General features: G+C 41.3%; 1 protein-coding gene across 17 annotated transcripts in view; it reads right to left on the minus strand.

Moving 5' to 3' along the window:
• PTPRM (protein tyrosine phosphatase receptor type M) overlaps positions 1-23,522 on the minus strand; it is an 826,718-nt gene that overhangs the window by 443,254 nt on the left and 359,942 nt on the right. For 10 of the 17 annotated variants that reach the window (XM_031003686.3, XM_031003684.3, XM_063699394.1 and 7 more), the window contains one exon: positions 1,673-1,847. In XM_031003686.3, coding sequence (XP_030859546.1) covers positions 1,673-1,847 — 175 coding nt within the window. Of the gene's footprint in view, positions 1-1,672; positions 1,848-4,013; positions 4,131-23,522 lie in introns of those variants that run through there. The other 7 variants (XM_055368835.2, XM_063699400.1, XM_063699398.1 and 4 more) reach the window with 2 other exon arrangements.

Consider the following 23,522-nt stretch of genomic DNA (forward strand, 5'->3'; position numbering starts at 1 on the left):
CTTCCTTACGCCGAACATCAGTCACTGCTGCAGACGATTCTCGAGGTGGCCTCACTGGGGTGCACTGTCCCCCATAAGCTACGTGTGACTAACTAACACTGGCAGGGGTGATCTCACAACAGAGCATATGGCTGACTCATTGGAGGTTTTATAACAGAGGCTGTGTCCCTGGATATTCTGACTCAATATGGGTGTGGCAAGACAGGGAGGAGACAATAGGTGGGCAGGTATTTATATTTTTAAAAAGTCAGAAAGGTAGTTCTGACATCCATTCCCCAGTGAAGACCACTGACAGACTGGACCAGAGAGAAGTTTATCCCTGTCCTCCTCTCCCTTCCCACCAAGGGCCTTTCAAGCACCCGCCGCTCACTATGTACACTGTTCTAAGTGTCCTATATATAATATACACTTTGCATTTGATCTTCCTCATGGCCCTGTAAGGTAGATAACATTATTATCTGATATCTACTTTACACACAAGGAAACAGCAGCACACACAGGGCAAGCCACTGGCCCACAGCCACATACCTAGTTCTGGGATTTGAATCCAGCAATCTTTAAAGCTGCCTATCTTGAGAAATGTGCAGATAAAAGCAACAAAAAACAGACAATTTTTGTCTAAGAGACAGGGTCTCACTCTGTCCAGGTTGGCTGGAGTGCAGGGGCACAATCATAGCTCACTGCAGCCTAGAACTCCTGGACTCAGGTAATCCTCCCACCTCAGCCTCCTGACTAGCTGGGAGTATAGGCAGTGCCACCACACCTGGCTAACTTTTTTTATTTTTACAAATTTTTGTAGAGGTGCGGTCTCAATATGTTGCCCAGGCTGGTCTGGAACTTTTGGCCTCAGCTTCTCAAAGTGCTGGGATTATATATGTAGAGAGATCAATTTTATGTGCCATATTTAACAAATGCAGAGAAAACTTTTCTTAAAGCAGTCCTCATTCTGTTCTCCTAGGAAAAACAGCAATGGCTTGCTACAGGTTGTCTAAAAATGCCTCATGGTACACCTCAAAGTCCAAATTATCCTGTCTGGGACCAAAAATTGTCTTGGTGGCTTAATGCTATAAATTCCTCAGCCTACGAAAAACCCATTAAACCGGCTAAAGGAAACTTATTTCCCATTTCTATTTTCCCTCATCCCCCACCTTCTTAAATATAATGACTCAATTTTTCAGTCATGCAAAATATAGTAATAGAACCTAACTGGAACATTATGAATGTTAACATAGTATTATCAATATGGCTTGTGTGATATGACTGAGCATGTTTATACTGACACTGCTTCATTTTATTAACCACTCTGCTATCATAAACACGCTGGCTGGTGAATATTTGCATTTTAAGTGATTTTCTATCAGTTAAAAATTTTATTCCTTAAAAAAAAATTTATAAGTTGTAATCTCTGTATATAGAGTTGGCAGAAGACCTTGCCAAGAGCACATTCGTTGTTTTTTGTGCAACTAAATCAACATAGATAAAACACATTTTTCAAAAATATTGTTCACGTGCAAAATTTGTACTTAAAATGCAATCCATCAAAATAGCCTGTCATCAAACCACTGCTCAGAAACAGACAAGGGTAAGTTTGAGCTTTAAAGGGATAATGAACTAACAACACCTAACATATCTACTTTAGAAGAATATTCTGGTATAAAAACACATTAAATACCTTTAACTACCAACTCTGCATAGTTTGATATTCCAACACCTCCTTCAGTGCGAATCATGCAGCGGTACTTTCCAGCATCTCGTTTGGTGGTATTCACAACATTAAATGAAGCAATGAAGCGTCGGGAGCTGGTCACCTTGATTTCCTTCAGAGGAGCATCTCGCACATCAATGCCCTGTATCAAGTGGGGTGGGGAGGACAAAAAGAAGCAATATAAGCTGTCAGAGCAAAACAGTCAGACACCCAACGGTATATTATCCATGCTATTTTCATGCAGACCTTGGTGCAGTTGCTTATTACCCATGGGCAGTTGTACCAGGAGAATAGCTGAGCAGGAAACTAAAATTCTGCCATGATCAACACCTTAAATACTGAGCGATGCAAAATTAAGTGTGAAGACATTTTTTGTTTTTGCCTGTTCAAAATATTATGTTAATTAGTGCAAAGGGGGAGTAAAAATACAGAAAACTTGTTACCTTGTTTTCAAACTATCCACATTTGGTTTTATAGCACTTTCTCTTATTTGTATGCTTGACTAGGAAATAAAAGTAGCTCACCCACTACCCTATTACTGACCTCATTTTATAAATGAAGTAATAAACACTGTATTAAGAATAACATTCAACTATAAGTTAGGTTTTAGAGTACTCCCTATTGAACAGGACTAAAAGAATAGTTCAACCCTTTTGACGTTCTTCCTGGATATACAAAACCAAACAGAATTAGGTGCCTAGTAACTATTAAATGACATTCATACGTAACAAGAGAGGTTCCTCTCTACATCCCATATCCCCAGGACCACATAAACAAAGTTCCACAGCTGGGGCAGTTTGGTCTTTTATTATCCCCATATATTAAGTAACCCTTTTAGTTATGCACACTTGGAAATCCATTCTATGCTTCCAATAGTTTAAAGCCTCAAATCTCGTGGCTTCAAAAGCAGGTTAGAGATTTAAAGTCTCAAAAGCAGGTTAGAGATTTTAGTTCTCTCTCTTGTATGCGCCCTTGCTCTTGCGCTTTCTCTTCTCTCTCTCTCTTTCTCTCTCTCTCTCTCTCTATATATATATACACACACACACACATATATATAAAGTTTCTCACACCAACAGTCCCCCATAGACAAATACGAATATGGACAAATATCTAGCCCTGAAAGCGGAAACCTGTGTGTGTGTATGTGTGTGTGTGTGTGTATTTTATAATCAGGAAAGAGGCTATCTTTAACATGTTATTTATAAGTATTAGTAAAAAACAATGGACAAAGACCTCAAGGCTAATACATGATTATTATGCCAAGCGTAATGCCCAAGCACTATGTCCGTTATTCACTCAGCAACCACTCTTGGCATCCCAACCAGGTGCTATCACTATGTCAAGACAGCATGAATGGTACACAAAAGAAAAGTGGTGGCTGGGCTTATGGGCCTGCAGTTGTTTGGGGTGTATAGGTTTAGAGTGAATACATAATCAAAAACGATGGCCAGGGTGGTTTAGGAAAGATGAGCTGGCTAGCAGAAACCCCATTGCAGACAAACTGCAGATATAGTGGCTGTAGGAGGCTAGTCCGAGGAAGTGACATGTGAGTTGAGATCTGAAGGGTAAACAGAAGCTAACCAGGCAAAGGGGAAGGTTGGGAGGGGAAGAGCATTCTAGTTACCGGAAATGCTACAGGAAGCTCAAGATGGTGAGAAAGAGATGAAGGCTTTGGATGAAGTTAAGGCAGCCAGTGGAGCTAGGGAGGTGGGCAAGCACCTGTGTGCTCAGGGACTTGCAGGCTATATTAAAATGTTTACATTCAGAACTATGAAAATGCTATCCTACAAAGGAATCAAACTCATCTGTATTACCCAGTGATTTATACTATGCAAAGTCCTTTAAAAGCTTTTATCTGTGATATTTTCATTGGCCGAATCACCTAAGGGACACAAGTTTGGGAGTTAGCCTGACCAGTATGCCAAACCTATAGTGATCATCCAGAGTGGTTAACCTTCATAGAGCCTCACTTCCTAATCTGTAAAGAGGAGATGATACCACCCACTGTCAGGGCTGCTGGGAGAACCCACAGGCATACGCAAGGACACAGCCATAACAATTCCACCATGCAGCCCCACCCAAGCGCTGGAACACCTGAGTGATGAATTCAAGGAGAAAGGCAGAGTGCCTATCAAAGTACCACCTTTATTACTGATAAACCTGAGACTGAGGAATATGACTTAAGAGTGCAGGAACAATGGGCTTGCTAATCCTGAAGCACAGAATAAACAGACTCACTAACCCAGTCCCAGGCCACCCTAGAAAACCACAAGGCCTCCCATATGTTGAGTGCTGCTGTAAAACTCACAGGATGGAGGGACAGGGTTCCCATAGGCAGTCAGCTCCCCAAAGAAGGGGCTGGGCTAGGCATGCTCAGCCCTTCCTCCCAGGCAGCTTCAGCTTGGGCAGTGAGAAAGCAGACAGGAGTGCTGCAATAGTACAGTTCCTGCCACTTGGAAGGAAACGTCACGAGTGGGGAAGAACAGTTCCATCAACATTATCTTTAGTATTATCTGTAAAACAGTCTTGTTTATACCACACAATGCCGTAAGTCAGAAAATAAAGTCCCACATATGTCTGCGTGTGTTTTTTTCACTAAATGCCCTAAATTTGTTCTCATAGACAGCATCAAGAAGTTAAAAAATGAAACAAAACCAAATTTAGCATTAATAATACAACAGGAGAAGGGTTCCTCTTTGTTTTCCATAGATATTCAGTCTCTGATTCTCACCCCACCCCAGGAAATAAGCAAATTCTAGCCCTAAGGATAATCTTAGACATACTACTCCCTAGTCTTGTTTCCAAACTGAAAAAGAACCACATCTCTGGTTTTTGAAGGGAAAAGAAATTAAGCCATAAAGGCAGATTGCATATCTGTAAGTATTTGTTTGTTAACAACAACAAAGAGGCCTTAGGGCTATCTATCCATTTATTTATCTATTTTCTTGCGGCATGAATCCTGTAATAATATCCTTTTGTAATAATCTCCTAATATTTTTCCAAATAGAAGAATCTATCAAAAGAATGTTTATTCAAAAACAATTTCAAGTTTGCACTTACTGACCCCTCACAACTATTCAAGGCTGTACTGAGGGCATTCAAGTAAAAGAAACCCTCCTTTTTGGATTTATGCATATGCTGAGAGGAGTATGACTCACAGTAGCACTGTCTTCATGCCACAGATGGGCCCTATAAAATAAACAGCCTCGGACTAGGAGCCCTGAGTGACTCTAGTGAGTCATATGAATGCTCAGGAATAAGCCTTTAAAAAATTTTTAACTCCAGTACTTAATCACATGAAAAGTCAGATTCAGCTTCAAGAGAAATAGTACATAGGGAGGAGAAACCAAGCAGCAATCATTTTAGCTTAGAATCTACACAGGAATAGCAAATCACACATCTTACTCAAATCTGCAGGCCATTTTGTATTAAACCATTCATGTGTGCATGGATTCGGGCATTCGTTCAACCAATATTCAGTGACAGTCTTTTATGGGGCACACACTACATCATATAAGAGAGCATAAAATTAAAAGAACCATCATTTACCTAATTGAGTTTATTGTCTGGCTAGAAAAAAAACAGACAAGGCAATAATTACAATACACAGCAATGAACTGCCTCCCATAGCACAGAGGAGAAGACCTGACTGGATGTCTTAGTCTGTTTTCTGTTGCTTATAACAGAATATCTGAAACTAAAATTTATAAAGAAATTTATTTCTTTCAGTAATGGAGGCTAAGAAGCCCAGGTCAAATGGCCTCATCTGGTGAGGGCCTTCTTGCTGGTGGGGACTCTGCATATTCTTTTTTTTTTTTTTTGAGATGGAGTCTCACTCGGTTGCCCAGGCTGGAGTGCAGTGGCGTGATCTCTGCTTACTGCAAGCTCCGCCTCCTGGGTTCACGCCATTCTCCCTGCCTCTGCCTCCCAAATAGCTGGGACTACAGGTGCCCGCCAACATGCCTGGCTAATTTTTTTTTTTTTTTTTGTATTTTTAGTAGAGATGGGGTTTCACCGTGTTCACCAGGATGGTCTCAATCTCCTGACCTCATGATCTGCCCGCCTCAGCCTCCCAAAGTGCTGGGATTACAGGCGTGAGCCACCACGACCGGCTGGGACTCTGCAGATTCTTGAGGCAGCATAGGGCATCACATGGTGAGGGGGCTGAGTGTGCTAGTTCAAGTCTCTCCTCTTCTCATAAAGCCACTGGTCCCTCTCCCATGATAACCCATTAATCCACTAATCCACACATGTATTAATCCATTCATGAGGGCTCTCCTATGATGACCCAATCACCTCTTAAAGGCCCTACCTCTCAATAATGACACTGGAGATTAAATACTGATTTAATACTAGTGATCAATATTTCAACATGAGTTTTGGAGGGGACAAATATTCAAACTATAGTCCTGGAGATGTTGTCAGTGCAAGCTTTCTAGGAAGCACTGCTTAAGCCCAGGCTTCAGGATGCACAGAAGTTTCTTAGGCAGGGAATAAAGAGGAAAAGTCTAGTGAATAAGAGAAGCTCTCCAGAGTCACGAGCCAAGAGACAGCACAGAACTATAGGGAAAATATAGGGTAACTATGGGGGAACTTTAGGAGAACTATAGGGAAAGTATAGGAGAACTCTAGGGGAACTCTAAGGGAAGTATAACTTATCCCATATGGCAAGAACAGAAGTGCTTCTCGGTATGGCAGGTAAAAAGGCTGGAAGGAAAAGAACAATACAGACTGCAACAAGAAGTATGACATGTTAAAGATTTCAGTGTATTCTGATGCTGGGAATGGAAGGACCTTAGGCAAAGAGGTAACACAAACAACTCTGTGTGTACAGTAATGGATTGGAGGAGATACGGTGTGAGCCCAACTGATGTCAAGGGAAACTGGGTAAATTGTTTTCAGAAATCATAGTAACAAATGACACAATGAGAGAAGACAGAGACAAAGGGACGGAACCTAAAGATATCTAGAAAATGAAATCAACACAACACGTACTCTACTGCAGTAACATCTTTCTCCTCTAGCGGTCCATAAGGTCCAAGGTCATATCTTACTCATTTTGTGTACCCAGGTGCACAATAAATAGAACTCAAGAAATACTGGCTGACTCTAGGAATCACAGCCTCAGTGGAAAAAAATCTTCCAGGGGTAGAAGAGAAAAATGAGGTTCTATTAAATTAACAGGCTTAAACCCCAAACCCTAGACAAAGAATCCCTATTTACAATGGAGACGAACAGGGAAAGTAAAAGAATGTTTTAGAGGTTCTGTGTGTCGTCAGTCAGCAACATTGCCCCAACTCATCATGACTGTGGTAGGCAGAATAAGGGCCTCCAAAGATGTCTACATCTCAGTCCCCAGAATCTGGGACTATGTTACCTTACATGGCAAAAAGGAGTTTGCAGGTATGATTAAAATAAGGGTCTAGAGATGGAAAGATAGACTGGATTATCTGGGTTGGCCAAACGTAATCACAAGGTTCTATTTATGAGGAAGGCAGAAGGGTCAATGTGAAGGAAAGATAACAGAAGCAGAGGTTGTGCCGACGGGCTCTGAAGTGTGAGGAGGGGATCACGAGACAAAATATGAGGGAGGTTTCTAGAATCTGGAAAAGGCAAGGACCAGATTCTTCCCAGAGCTTTTGGGAGGAACCAACCCTGACATCACCTTATTTTAGGGCTTCTGACTTGCAAAACAGTAAGATGATGAAGCCACGAGGTTTGAATTTGTTACAGCAGCAATAGGATGCCAATGTGGTGATCATCTGAGAAACTAAAAGTCCTGTGGCTTTTTGAAGGTGTCCAGGGGTCGTGCATCTTGATTTGTCAGAGGTGCATAAGCAAGTCTTTAAGGTCATGTTGGGTCACCAAAGTAGAGTACCCCACTTTGGAATCATGAGCTAGAATAGCAGCCCGAAGACAGCAACCATGGAGGCACCCCATAAGATGAATGAAATGAGCAGAGGCCAGACCAGGAAGGCATGAAGAGACAGAAGAGCCACAGGGGCAGAGGGATAACAAAACAGAAGAAAGAAACAGGAAAACATGCGGTCTACACTGGAGAAGAGCGGGGGAATGACAGTGTGAAGACAGAAAATCAGAAAGGAGTGGGGAAAGCTGGGTGAGGCAACAGGAGAGGAAGCATGGGGAAGAAAGGACCAGGCAGGGCAAGGATGGGGAGAGGCACAGAAACGAAAGGCCAAATGACCCAACACGCAGAAAGATGTGATCCACGAGGGAAAAAGATACAAGCCTTCAATGACGTTATTAGTTTCCTTTGAAATCCTGACATGTACACATTCAGAGACCCCTCTTTGGTTCTTAAAGCAAAAAATGTGTCAGGTGCAAGAGCAACATCAGGCTCTCTATCAGCCCCATTCTGAGAAGACATGCATAAGGCAGCAAATGCACTTTGGGACTAATGGAGGAGAAATGAGGGGATGTCCTCAAAGTACTGGGTGGGGAGGAGAAGGGAGGAGAAAGACCTCACCCTCCACTTTGTTAGTGTTGATGCAGTGCAGGAAATGGTACCCCAAAATATGGCACCTTGGCATACTAAGTATTTAAGCTGAAAGAAGCTGAGAAAACCACATCAGAAAGATCATGCAGACCATTCCCTCCCCGCCCCCCCACCAAGCAGGACACAGAAACTGAAATTCCACTTGCCCCTTTCTGCCCTGAGATGGGCTAGGAAACTCAGAGGTCACTCTCTGACTTCTCCCTCCATCCTCCCCTAAAGGCCTTCATGTGGCAGGTATCCTGCCCTGTATCTGGAGGGCAGGAATGTCACACAGGCCACAGAGAATCTGAACAAACAGGCCTTGTTCAGTGCACCCCGCTTGTTACCATCAGATCCTGCCCTGTTGTCCCTCAATCACACTTCTACACGACTGTCCATAAAAACACAGTTTTCCCTGAGTATTCAGGTCTTCATTTTCTGAAGGCTCCTGTGCCATGTAAAACTTGTATTAAATAATTTTTTTTTTTTGAGACGGAGTCTTGCTCTGTCACCCAGGCTGGAATGCAGCAGCTCGATCTTGGCTCACTTCAACCTCCGCCTCCCAGGTTCAAGCAATTTTCCTGCCTCAGCCTCCCAGTTAGCTGGGACTACAGGTGCCTGCCACCACAACCAGCTAATTTTTGTATTTATAGTAGACACAGGGTTTCACCATATTGGCCAGCCTGGTCTCGAAATCCTGACCTTGTAATTGCCCACCTTGGCCTCCCAAAGTGCTGGGATTACAGGTGTGAGCCATCGCACCCAGCCATATTAAATAATTCTTTATGTGTTTATCTTGTTAATCTGTCTTTTGTTATAGGGATTTCAGCCATAAACCTTGTGATGGGTGAGGAAAGGTATTACTTTTCTTCCTCCAGTGTCGAACCATATTTCTTGGAGCATGAGGAAATGAGGAAGCACAGTGTTCAGAGTCACTGGCAAAGCACCAGGCAATGTCTCCTATGATAGCTCTGTGGACATAAGGAGAACAAGATGGGCTAACTGCCAGGAAGATCAGGTGGACTAGAAACGTGCAAGCGACCAGAGTCGCAGCTGCTCGTTGGCATCAACGCTGACGTCTGTTTCTGGTGCCTTGGCACAAGGCTATTTCCTCATCCCTGACTTCTCCCAACAAGTTTATTCCTGCCTTTGATAGTCATAGATGTGCTTCTCAAATGAACAGGTGACAATATATGAGCACATAAATTAACAAAAAGGGATGGAAAAATATATCTACAAAGCCAAACAATAAATTAAAACAAGATAAACATCAATAAAAATAAATGTGCATCTGATGCCTCCCTGTAAAATCAGACTTTGTTAAGTGGATAGAGTTCTGATTTAGCATCATCTTCATCATTAAAAGATACATAACAATTGTGGAGCAGGTTTTTGTCTAAAATCCTAATGCAATTTTCAGTTGTATTAATGAAGTATCTGGAGAGATGGTCCCTCTTGTCCCTGTCCCAGCACACAGCATTCCATTTGGAGCCTCAGGCTTTCGGCAGAGCATAAGAGAAGCAGACTTGTTCAGAGGACTGTGGGCTAGACGGTGAATAAATCCCCTGGCCCACAGTTAGGGAACTGAAGAAGGGGAGGAGCCGGAGACCAGGCTAGTCATTAACACAGCTGGCTGCGAACGAGGGGGAGAGGACAACCATCTTCCAGCATGAAAAGGACAGGCACGTAAAACAGGAATGGGACGTGAATGTCTGGGCCACAGGATACTAGTAAAAGTCACCAGTACTTACTTATTTGAAATCCTCGCAGTAAAATGTGGTTCAGAATTCAGATTTTTTATTTTATTTCATAAAGGCATCTGCACTGCATATTCTTTGACACCCCAAGGAAAGTCTGAGACAGCACCCCATAATTCCTAGGTTTTGACATTTCTGCATCCAAACCTAGGAATATTGACTTTAAGGAGTTAAAAACAGAAACCCTAAGTAGCTTCACATCCATTCAGGTCAGGTTTGGTCACCAAATGAATTACAAAAATGGGGAGGTTTTGCTACCAAATTAGATATGGAAACTTTCTGATTATAGATTTTGGAGTACAGGCTAAGGTAGTAAGAATGACCACTGAGAAGGCACACACTCAGTCCTCCCATCCTCAAGCACTCCCAGTCCCACTGTGCCATGGCCGCACCACTGTGCCGGCTGACTCAGCCCCACCATGTGGACTCCTGGCTGTTCTTTCCAGACCAGGCTTCCTCCTTCCTTGAGACCTCTTCCTCCTCCTAGAATGCTTCTCACCCATCCCCCAGAGCCAACTCCATCTCCTTCCAGGGACTGCTCAAATACTTCACTGAGGCCTAACCTGACGCCTAAATTCCAAACTGAAACATGCTCCTACTTGGCACCACCTAGCTGTTCCTTTATGAGTGCCACTGACCCCTTCCTAACATGCTGCATAATTCTCTCACTTATCATAGTTGCTCTCTATCTCTCCTACTAGAATACAAGTCCCATGAAGGCAGGGATCCTTGCCTGGTTTTTATTGCTCTAACTTTAACATATAAACCATGCCTTGTACATTCTAGGGAGGACTGGTGGTGATATTAAAAGTGATTCAGGCATTGAATAAGTGACTAAATTAATTGATTTTAAGATATCTTTTGGTCCCCAGATTCCATTCCCTAGGCTGGAATTAAACTGTGAAGTGTGGGGAGTGATGGCCAGCCCCAATCCCTTTGCTGCAAGTCAGGTGCAGACAGGCATGAGAGTCTGCCCCTACTGTCCTTTCCCCATGACAGTGACACCTGGAGAGGTCAGTGTGTTCAGAACCTCAGGTACCACTGAGCATCTAGAAACCCACAGCAAAACAAAATTGTGAAAATATACATCAGGTAGACACAGCAAAATTGTCAGCCACATTTTGCCCCATTTTGAGAATAAGAAACAGGCAGCCCCGTCAAGCACTGGCACTCTACATTCTTAATAGTGTGACAGAAGGACCATAAAAAATGATGAAGGATGGGCATCGCACTGTTCTTTACCATATGAGAGTTCACTGGGAGAGACAGCCTAGGACACAATTGTTGGGAACAAAAACCTCAGACACCATGCAAAGCACAGCGACCGAATGTCCTGGGTTGTTGAAGAAATCACTGACCCATCTTTTGTCCACTTAGTGAAATAACCATAATGATGATGCCTGAGAGGAGATATCTGACCGGGTTAAATACAGCTCTTTATAAAAGCAAGAGTATCTTCAAATGTGCATGTATTTCAATTTGAGCAGGCTAGAAAAAAGTACTGATAGTTATTTAAATTAGACTTACAACCTTCTCTATGCAATGGACTAACTCTAGGACTTCTAAATGAGCAGTAATTTACCAGCAAAAGATACATATTAAGTCCTTCAGAAATAGTTTTGCAATAATCAGAGCAATGATTGAAAGAAATTGAGGTCTGGGAAGTTAGCAGCACTTGCAGCAAATTAATCAATCTCAGGCATTTTGGAGCTGCTCTGAGTACACAGGCATCAGGGAGCTCTGAGCCAGTCCCCCTTCCTCAGACATACAGGTGGGGATTAAACGGCACTTTCATTTCTTCAATAGTGAAAATAGTCTGTATTATCCAACTTTCAAATATGCCCATTTGTAAGATATTGATTGAAATTCTTACCACTGACATCACTAATAACATCAGCAGGGCCTGGAGTAATTTTGTTTGAAATATCTTATGCAAGCTAAATCCTGTATTAATCGAACATCTCAAAGAAGAATCTACCTTTATACAGCCCGTAAGTTTGATTTTAATAATTAACATAGTGTTAACCTTTGATTTCTAGACCACAACCAAGTTAACCCAAATATTTATCAATTTGGAGTACTGTACTAAAACTAAAAATTCTTACTTGTATCATCATATGCTAGCAATATATATTGACAAGCACACGCTAAGTTGGCTAATGAATATACAGATAGCCAAAATAATATCCAAAGTTATATCCTATTATTATTGGTATATTCAAGAAGAATTTGATTATGGAAATTTAGAGCTTCATTTTGTTATTTAGACATAGTTCATTTTGTGATATATTCATAATAGCTGAATAACATCATTTAATAAACCTGTATTTAAATTTTATCTAGAAGTTAATCCAAATAATATAGAATATACCTAATAAATGCAGTAACTAGAAATGCCAGCAAAATTAGAAGTTCTGTGGTCTTAAAATCAAATGTCCCAACTGTTAACTGGGTTAACTTGGCCAAATCAAACTAAGGAGCCCAACACTGACGAACATTTTTTCATATATTTAAAGGTTCAAACCTTTGCAAAAGTAGGTCTCAAGCCAGTTCACTTTTAAACTGTATTTATGGCACTCTAGTATGGGGAGAGTGGCAGTGCTTGCGCTACCTCTCAAACATGATCTAAAAGGCCAGGCTAGTCATTCACACGGCTGGTTAATAACGTCACTTTTCCTTAGTCAATATGCCTTAAAATATACAACTCTTCTGAAAACATAGTTGAAAGAGGATAAAGATGTAAGATAAAGGAGGTTAAAATCCCTACAGTTTTGAATTTGCATAGGAATTGTCAGTACGCACTCAGGGCACAGTTTGTCTTTAAATGTGTGTATGTGTGCATACCAAGATATCTTAGCTCTCTCCAATGAGAAGATCCAAAAACAATAAACAATAAAATAAATAAACTAGTAATGAGCATCTCTATGTTCAGATTGTAATTTCTAATGGCCATTTCCCACAGAAAAACAACCAGGATTCCCTGGAAAAATGGCCAATTCTAGGTCTGAAGTAGAAAATGGAAAATATACACCTAGAATATGTCATCACACCAGAAAGCAAAGAAGCTCCCTGAAATGGACCAGGACAGGAGTCACCCATGCAGAGTAAGCCCCACTGGAAGGCTGGGGAAGACATGAGCAGCAATAAAGATATTAAGCACAATGGACTGAAACACATCAAATGTGTTCAAACACACAAGCTGATGACGACAATGCTGATGATGACAACAATAATTATAACTACCTTGGTCACTTTTAGGTGATGACAGTAAGTGACTGATAGACCTAGACCATTCTGCAACTCCTAATGAATTAATGAACCAAGGCAATGATCATCAATGGCTGATAATGTTATGGGATCCCTGGGGTGTTGCTTTGCCACCCAGAAACCTCTGTGGCCAGTGGCACCTTTACCTGAGTTTTGCTCGGGCCCAGTGGGCCCACTTGGCCTGGCAGGCTGCACTCGGCTGACACTACCGGCCTGGATTCCATGCCTGCCAAGGGCAAGTGGAGAGGTGAGGGGTGTGTGAGTGAGCGAGCATGGGATCTGGCCACTGCGCACAGCCAGACACACTGGCTGTGGTGGGATGGGCAGCTCCAGGTGCCGGCATGGGCACCAGCTCCCTGCAAGCAGCTTCCAAGGCTGGCAATGGGGAACGTGGTGGCACCCAGAAACTTCAGACACCAGGAACTGCAGAGCCACGAAGAGGGTGTCACAGCCCTGGCTCAGGGAGCTTCTAGGTCTGGGCTCCCTGAAGGGCTTGTAGGTCTTCTCTCCTCCTCTCTTTCTTGTCACCCACAACGTGGTGAGCAAGGAGCGTGTTTCAGCCCTGCTTGTGTTATAGCCCTTGCAGCCCTGCCATTTGGTGGGTCCCGAGTTCTTGTCCTGTGTCCAGGAAGAATGAGGTATGCAGACAAGTGGAGGGTGAGTAAGGTGAACAGGAGCTTTATTGAATGACAGAATAGTGCAAAGGAAACCCATAGTGGTCAGCTTTGCTCCACAGTGAGGGTGTCCCAACAAGTGTTTAGCTCTCAGCAGAGAGGAGACCCTTGAGTGGGTAGCTCCTCTACGCAGGCAGGTCATCCAGTCAAGTGCTCAGCTCTCAGCAGAGAGGAGACCCTGGAGTGGGCAGCTTCTCTCTCCAGGCAGGTCAGCCTGAGTGCTCGAGTCTGGCTGAGTCCATGGATTTCATGGGCTTCAGAGGGGAGGAAGTGTGTGCTGACAGGTTCATGGGTGGCCATGGGTGGGCACCAAAAAAGCACGATAATTTCCCACTCCCGGACTGCAGGACTGACAGCTCCCAGGCTTAAGGCCTTCGCTGGCTTGAAGGTGGGAATTCACCGGGGAACTCCCCCATCTGCCCTGGAGCCTGTCTGCCTCCTGCTCATGGTACTCAGGCTGTTCGTGCTGAGGGGCACCTGCAGGCCAGTGCCAAACTGCCCTCAACACCCCCTCGGCCTTCCTCCCATGCTTGTCAGTGCCTAAAGTCAGGAAGGGGCTGAGGCGGCAGGGGGCTGGCATGTCAGCGCTGCCCTGGGTGCACACACACCTGGCTGGGTTGCGAAAGCACCTGGGTTTGGCCTCAACTTTGCTCCAAGATTGAAGCGGGCACTGGGAACAGGGAGAGGCCAGGCAGTGGAAGCAGGTACTTCGAAGCCTGCAGGTGCAGGGGTGTCTTCCTGGGTCCCTGAGAGTGCAAAGATGCCCAGGTCCACAGCCGTGGCTGGGTAGCTGCAGCTGCACCTGGGAGGGCAGGGCTCCTGCCTGCTCCCAGCCTCTAAGAGCACAGGGATGCTGGGTCTGCAGCCATGGCTGGGCAGCCGCAGCTGTGCTCAGGGAGCATGAGGTTCCTGCCCTGCCAGCTCAGCAGTGGGTGGGGCTTCTACCTGTTCCCAGTTCCCGCCGGCCCCATGAAGCAGGCAGCCCCAACCATGGCCATCTCTGTCTTCCTTTCTCATGGAATAGCCTCGGATACTGGGAAGCAAGAAGAGCAAGTGAACCTTCCGCTGAATATAATAAAAGAAGAAAGAAGGCTTTCCCAGAATGTATGGCTTGTAGGGCCAAGGGAAGCAGACCTTAAGATTAGTGGTGATGCCCTTCCTTCTCTTCTGCCCTCCAGACTGACACAACCTGACCAGTAGTTTTAAAAGTCCAATTTCAGACACAGGGTCTACTTTAGGGTGGAGGGTGGGAGGAAGGTGAGGGTCAAAAAACTACCTAACAGGTATTATGTTCGCCACCTGGGTGACAAAACCACTTGTACACCAAACCCCCGCAACACAAAATCTACCCATGTAACAAACCTGCATGTGTACCCTCTGACCTAAAATAAAAGCTGGAAAGAAAAAAATAAAAATAAAAAGTCCAATTTCAAGTCGATGCCAGGAGACCTCAAGGTTGCTATGGAGGAAGGGGCTCTCTACTGCCCTACCTGTTCCTGCCACATCCTACAGCACCTGTTGCTTACATCTTTTTTTGGCTGAGTTAGATAATATCACAAAGGAAAAATTATTAATTAATTTCTTCTAGAGTATCCCTAGATATGTTATACTGTTTCATCAATATAAAAGAAATGTTTATTTTTAAATAAAGGTAATCCAAAATCATATTAAGTTAAAACATAAGGTATACGCCTAAAGGTTTTCAGTAGCTTCAGTCTGATTGTTCAGTATATTATATAAATATAGATATAGATATTTAACTGACTAAAACAATAATGGATGTGATTTTAACTACTCAAAATTTTTTAGAGCAAATGGTTCCCATAACAACTAAAGACACAGTCCTCCTTTATGCATTTCTAGTATTTTCTGGAATGCTAAGTGATGTTAAACTTCTGCTTTAATATATATGGCATAAAATACCCAAGTTAAGCTTATGAAGGGAACCATAATTTTACTTCTTTTCATATCATTTTGTGGCTTTTATACATAATAACAAAATTGTTCTGAAATACAGTTGTGATTTTTTTCCTTATAATCAACAAATGAAACTAAAAGCCACCTAGAAAGGTTGACCAAAAGCATATATCCATAACACGAAAGCCAAGGCAACATCGCATACATACAAAAACAACTTTAATTGTACATTCTGATCAATGCTATCATTTAAATTACATGATACTTATGAATTCATGAGGAACTATCTATGTCTTTTTCTGCAGTACCAAACATGCATTATGGTTACGATACAACACAGACGGCCTGGGTTCAAATCTGAGCTCTTGTGATTAGCAATGCACCATTGGAAAAGTCATTAAAACTTTCTAAGCCTCAGCCGCTTCTTCTATAAATGGACATATAATAAAATTCTTGTAGGGATCAATGAAAAAAATGCCTGAACATCACCTACCAGAGTAACTAGCACATAGCAGTGTTCAGTAAATGTAGTTGCAATTACTTTATTTCAAACACACCTGCTGAAGTCAGTAATATAAACACTATTCATATAATTTTTAATTTACTCATTCAAAAGCCAAATTCTATGGTAGATCAGTGAAACTGTTCCCATTAAAATCGTTGTAGGTTATAAAAATCTCAAGGTTTCCCTCTTTTCTCTCAGAAAAAGTTCTAAAATTATCTGAGCTCAAAAACAAAATGTGAGCAATTTATTAGACTGGAGAAACATACTTTTTTCACGATTGCGTAGCTCATACCCAGCTTGGTGGAATTATATGTCAAACTCTCAAAAGAAAAAAATATATATCAATCTCTAGGCCAACAGCTAAAAAACTGTTAACTCTAAGTAAGTTTTTTTAAGAAAATTAAACTCCTCAAAGGAAGAGCTCAAATGGAATTACATTCTTTACAAAAGATGGATGGGGTAGGTTTAATTCATCTATTACTATGACACAGGTGTTGCCATTGTGCAAACTCAAATGGGATATCCTTATTAAAGGTATATTTCTTATGTTCATGGAGATCATGGAAAAAAATAAAGGTATATGTCTATAACGTTTAATGTGGATGCCATGGCAAGAAAGTTTTTACAGGAAGAATTAGGACAGAAGTTTTATGACAGAATAAGAAAACCTAGGCAAAGGGTACAAGAAATGAAGATTTAGGAAAGATGATGTATTGACCATATTTGCTTCTAAAATTACTCCAACATATGCCTGTTTTTATTAATCAGTTTTTGTAACTCTGCATGATATTTGCTATATAGCCTGAAGCAGCAGAGGCACCACTACATTCTATGAATTGCTCCTCTCATCAAAGACCATCCTCTGAACAGGAACTGTAGGCCTAAAGCAATCATCCCAGAGAGAAACGATTTCCTCTGTGCTTGTTTTCCTGCTCTAACCACAAATCTACTTTTGATGCTCACCTGAAGGAGCTACACGATTTGTTTGGGTAGCCAGTAAGCCCCATGCATTAGTAGGTATTCACTGAGCATTTTGCTATGTGACAAGCACTAGTCTAGGTGCTCGGTTGTACCAGTGTTTTTAACAGTATAGCAGTCCCCCCTGTTCCATGGGAGATACATTTCAAGACACCTAGTGGATGCCTGAAACCATGGATAGCTTCTGTCATGTCTTGCACACACAAACTTAATGCCTCCTTGTGTATCTTAACTAAGCACTTACCATGCACTGTGGCTGTAAACTTTTGCAGTCTGAGGTACAACAGCAAACTAGAATGAATTTCTTTTTCCTTCTTCACAATTTCAAGTATAGAAGATTCTTTCTCACTGTAGATCTTAGCAAGCAGTGCATACAATTTTTTTCTTTCCTTATTAGGTTGAGCACTTTCACCTTTTCACTTGAAGGAAGCACACTTTATGCCTTCTCTTTGGCCATATCCAAATTGCCATCATCACTACTCCTGTGCTTTGGGGCAATGGTTAAGTAAAGTAAGGGTGACTTAAACATAAGCACTGTGATCCTGAGACAGCCTATCTGATAACCAAGACACCTCCTTAGTAACTACTGGGTGGGTAGTGGGATTTGTTGGACAAAGGGATGATTCATGTCCTCAGTGGGACAGGGTGGGCCAGAATATCTTTTCATTGTGCTCCTCAGAATGGTGCACAATTTAAAACTTATGAATTGTTTATTCCTGGAATTTTCCATTTGACATTTTCGGACCACATTTTCATCGACCACAGGTAACAGAAACCATGGAACGTGAAAATCTCGGATAAGAGGGGACTACTGTACTTTACAGTAACATCATCTGATTTCCTTTTCTATTTGTATAAACTAATGCATATTATGGAATCATTTTAAAAGGCTATTCTGGTGCATTACTTATAATAAATGCCAAACTCTGCTTGCAAAACAGTAAAACTCTCAATTATATTGTGCTATGATGGATTTTAAGGTTCTAAATTTAACACAGGTAAATCACAGTAAATCTGAGACTATCAGGTTAAAAGGCTAATATTTGAGATGCAAGATCACTCAGTGAAGAAAAATGTCCAAGAGAAAAAATTCATGCATTTGTAAATAAATAACAACACTTATACATAAGTATAAACATGTACATATATATACAGACATAAAAATATCAGACATATAAAACTGACTTTCAATAATAAAATGGAGTTACCTATAATAAACATAAAAACAGGATATACAACTGCACTAAAGTTTCCTACATTTTCTGGGCTTCTGTTTTCTCGTCAATAAAATTAGGAATTTAATTTGAAGATTGCTCCAAATTCAGAGGTTACATAATTGTGTAATTTTAAAAAGTAAGATATTTAAAAACGGTATGGACCTCTAATGTCTGTGAAGAGAAAGGGGTTATTTTCCAGGTTTCCACTGCCAACTGCTATTCACTCAACATGCACACCTCAACCCCTAGCCTGATCAAAGATCTGTTCATCCTTTGTTGAAAAGACATCGGTCCTCCCCACCTCCGTCTTGTGCTCTTTGTCCTGGAGGCAGAACCTTTGTATTTCCCACCCACTCTGAATGTGATGTGGTTGCTAACAAGAGTAAGGAATGCAGGAACCTCTACAATGATTACAAGAAATGAATTAAAGAGCAGAAGTTACAAAAACACCAAAATGGGACCCCAGGCAGGGGAAGAGGAAGGCAGTGGCCCCCATGCCACAGGTCTTGTAACTGCACGTGCATGAGTCATCTATAGGTACATAAACACTAGCTAGCTTTGATTGTCACCTTCATTTACTGGAAAGTATTATAAATAGAAAGTCCTGAGAGAAACAAGCAAATGTAGGCAAATAATATTTGGAATACTGAAGAAAGAACAATAAAGGTTTTAATACAACCATACATAGCTTAAAGGTCAGTGACTACATAAAAAATATACAACATCAGAAGTTTCCCATCAGCAAACAAAAATTATTTATTTATTTTTATTATTTTTTTTTGAGACGGAGTGCAGTGGCACGACCTCGGCTCACTGCAACCTCCGCCTCCCGGGTTCAAGTGATTCTCCTGCCTCAGCCTCCTGAGTAGCTGGAACTACAGGCACGTGCCACCACACCCAGCTAATTTTTGTATTTTTAGTAGAGACAGGGTTTCACAGTGTTGGCCAGGATGGTCTCGATCTGATCTCATGATCCAGCCGCCTCGCCCTCTCAAAGTGCTCAGATTACAGGCGTGAGCCACTGCACCCAGCCAAGAAAGTACTTTCAAAGTATAAAAGTGTACAGAAAGTATAAAAAGAAAATCTCAAATTCCATTTTCTTTTCAGTGTTTTTTATATATATATATATATATATATATATATATATACACACACACATACACACAGTATATGTATACAGACTCTGAGATATTTTCAAAATGTGGGCTCAAAAAGTGATCGGAAAGTTGATAGCAAAAATTACAGTAATATTTTGGGTGCTTGAATGATTTCCATAAATACACTTAATTTTAGTATCTCACACTGTTGCAGTCCATGTTTATATGAATAGATTGTCATATCCGATAACACATCACAAGTATCTTCAAGAACCGCATTGCATATAGGTTTTTCGATACAAGAAAAGAGTTCTACAGATGTTGTCTTCCTACTGTCTGGAAAAATTTTTAAAGTATTTTGTAGCTGTAACAATGGATGCGCTCACACACTGGGTCTTATTCTATTGTTCAGTGTTCTAGAGAAAACAATCCCACTTGGCAACATAACCTGTGTGGTCCACAGATGAGACTAAGAAAATATAAACAGATGGGACACATCTGTTAATCATAAACATTTCTTCATTAGTGTCATCATCAGATTTATTTATGTTATGTTATTGTGAAAGACTCTGACAAGGGTTATATTTAATCTATATTTTAAAAAATCATTTTTTAAATGTGGCCATTTTCACAGGTATGGATCAATATGACATGTAATACATATAAGCATTATTTTCTACGGTCAGGATGGGACCTTGATATTAACGATGTAATATTGGTCACACCCAAATTCTTCTATCAAAGCGTAAGTGCATAATGCCTATTCATCTACCTTCCAAATTCAAGAAGATGGTATAGTAGAGTGGAATTACTTAAAGGTGAAATAAAAGTAAATAAACAGAGTTGTATTATTGCCAGCTATGTCATTTTTCTTTGTGACCCAGGACAATCCTAAACTTCCAACTCCTCTCCTACGAAACAGATAAACTACCATGGGATACAACCATGAAACTTTGTGCAGAATACCTGTTGTGGGCCTCAAAAGACTGCAACACAAGTAGTAAAAATTATTGTAAATAGGTCGGGCATGGTGGCTCACGTCTGTAATCCTAGCACTTTGGGAGGCCGAGGCAGGTGGATTGCTTGAGCGCATGAGTTTGAGACCAGCCTAGGCAACATGGTGAAAACCTGTTTCTACAAAAAATACAAAAAATTAGCCAGGCGTGGTGGTGCACACCTGTAGTCCCAGCTACCCAGGAGGCTGAGGCGGGAGGATCATCTAAGCCCAGGTGGTCGAGGCTGCAGTGAGCCGAGATCATGCCACTGCACTCCAGCCTAGGTGACAGAGTGAGACCCTGTCTCAAAAAAATATTGTAAATAATTATATTCAAAAACACCATGTACCCCCAAACAAAGATGTATTATTAATTTCTAAATATTGACTCACTCTTGAGAGTGATTCGAATCACAGAAAAAACTAAAAATAAGTTCTTTTCTTCAGTTTTCTGCCTGGATCTCAGGATTATTTTGAGGACCCAAATGAGTTTACACGCAGACAGGTGTTAAGTGTATTACAACTCTAGATTAGAAAGACCTGGTCCATGACGAAAGGTTTACATGTCTTCACAACCTCTAAAGAACGGCCTGAGAAAATGTTCAAGGGGGAGTGAGGGGTCCTGGGCAAGAGGGCAGGAAGGGCTGTGCAAAACCAGCATCTGCTGAAAACCTTCATCACTACTGGAAACTGCTTTGTACACATATAGATTAATAAAAACCACCCTTGCAGGTGAAGGACACGGGTCTTATTTCATAAGCTATTAATAAAATAAATATTTCCCCACAAAACACCTACCCAACCAGGGAAAATAAACTATTTAACAGTAAAATTATTCTAACATCACAAAGATTCACTAACCAAATAGTGTCCTGATTCCAGGATAAAGTAAGTTTCAGTAAAAAGCTCAAAGTCACAACAGTTCTATCTGTGTCATCTCCTTCTTGACAGTGCAGTGTAGAAAGCTGCAGGGCAATAAATGGTCACTGAAGACAAGAGGGGTCAGAAAAGACCCAGCAAGAGAAAAAGAAAGGCACTAAGGGACCAACTGTGAAAACAACTGCCAACACTATCATTCAAATCTAATGAGAAAAAATTCAAAGATCAGTACATGGAAAATTAAACGTTGGGGTCAAACTGAGGCAACTGAATACAGGTACCAGTTATACATTATGTCTGCCTTCTTTCTTTCCTGATTTGGAATGTGTGTTGTATTTTGCTTCACACTAGTAATTTCCAACCCTGGGTGCACACTGGAATCACTTGGAGAGTCTTTAATAAAACATTGCATGCTGGGCCCCACCCTAGACCAACTAAATGAGAATCTGGAAATAGACAAGACATTTGTGAAAAAAAACAAACCAAAACAAAACAAAACCCTTCCAAGTTGTTCTATAGTAGAGTCAGGGCTGAGAACTTTGCATTTAGACCCTTTGTTTTTCAAACCCCAAAATTGTAAGTAGCTTTCTCCATACCACATGACAAATTATCTTTAAAACAAAGTTCCTGGAAGTGTAGGAAGTAGTGAAAGATTCCCAACCCAAATAAGTGCTCAAGTTTAAGCAGGAGCACACCAAGTCCAGGACATTTGCAAAAATAAAAAGAGCAAATCATGTCCTCAACAAACCTTAAATTCTTGGGAATATCTAAGATGACTCTGTTAAGGTGAGAGCTTAGACTTAATATAGTATTTATATTGTATTCTCTAGACTTAATATAGTATTTATATTGTATTCTCTCAAGTAATATCATAAATATTAGGAGCAAAACGTATTTTTCCACAAATAATTAAGACTTCTAGAGATAAATCAAAGGAACAAATAGTTTCATTTTAAAAAGGTGCTTAATACTCTGGAAAATGTCAATAGAAGATGTTTGTCTCATCATTAATTACCACAGATGGCCAATCTTGATTGTGTTTAATACCAAATAGCCATTATCTGAGAAAACAATTCTGAATTTTAACATCAAGAGTTTAAAACAATTGGGATGTAGGTTAAAAAGAGAAAAAAATTTTGAATACTGAGGACAGTTTTCACAAGCGGCAAAAAACTCTTAAGTTAGCAGTTTCAAAACTTTTACAGACAAAGAAGAAAGTAAAGATGAACTTGGAATATACAATATAATCCTCTGCATACACTTCCTGGCCAGCAAAGTCTCTAAAAGGGACAGTAGGATATGAAAAAATAGAGTGACACTGGGCAGAGGGGTGGAACATCCTGGCAGAGAAAACAACAAGAAGCCTCTCCAGAATGCATTTCCCATTTGACAATGCATTGCTGATTAATCTTGGGACATACACTCAAATGTCTCCCATTTTCCCCAGAAAGAGAAGAATAAAAATACTATTGGGCTGGGTGCAGTGGTTCGCACCTGTAATCCCAGCACTTTAGGAGGCCAAGGCAGGAGGATCACTTGAGGCTAGGAGTTTGAGACCAGACTGGGCAACAAGGGAGAATCCATCCCTATAAAAATGACAAAATAATTACTCAAGCATGGTGGCATGTGCCTGTTGTACCAGCTACTTGGGAGGCTGAGGCAGGAGGATCACTTGATCCCAGGAGGTTGAGTGAGATGGTACCACTCTACCGCACGCTGGGCAACAGAGAGAAACCCTGTCTCTAAGACAAACACAAAACAAAACAAATGACTACTGATTTACATTGCAGTGATTAAAAGGAATAAAGGATTTAAAAATTACAGAGTGTCACATGAAGTCTCCCATCACAATCATAATTACACTGCGAGGCATGACAGGAGGTGGAGAGATGGCACGTGCAGAGACAAGGCCAGCACACATGATGGAGCGGAAGCCAGCATGGAGCACAACCGCGTACACAGAAGGGTTAAAACCCGAAGGACAGTTCAACTCAGTAGCAAACTAAAAATAAATAGATAATACTTAAAAAAAAACC

Source organism: Gorilla gorilla, chromosome 17 (genome assembly GCF_029281585.2).
Source record: "Gorilla gorilla gorilla isolate KB3781 chromosome 17, NHGRI_mGorGor1-v2.1_pri, whole genome shotgun sequence".
Lineage (NCBI taxonomy): Eukaryota > Metazoa > Chordata > Mammalia > Primates > Hominidae > Gorilla > Gorilla gorilla.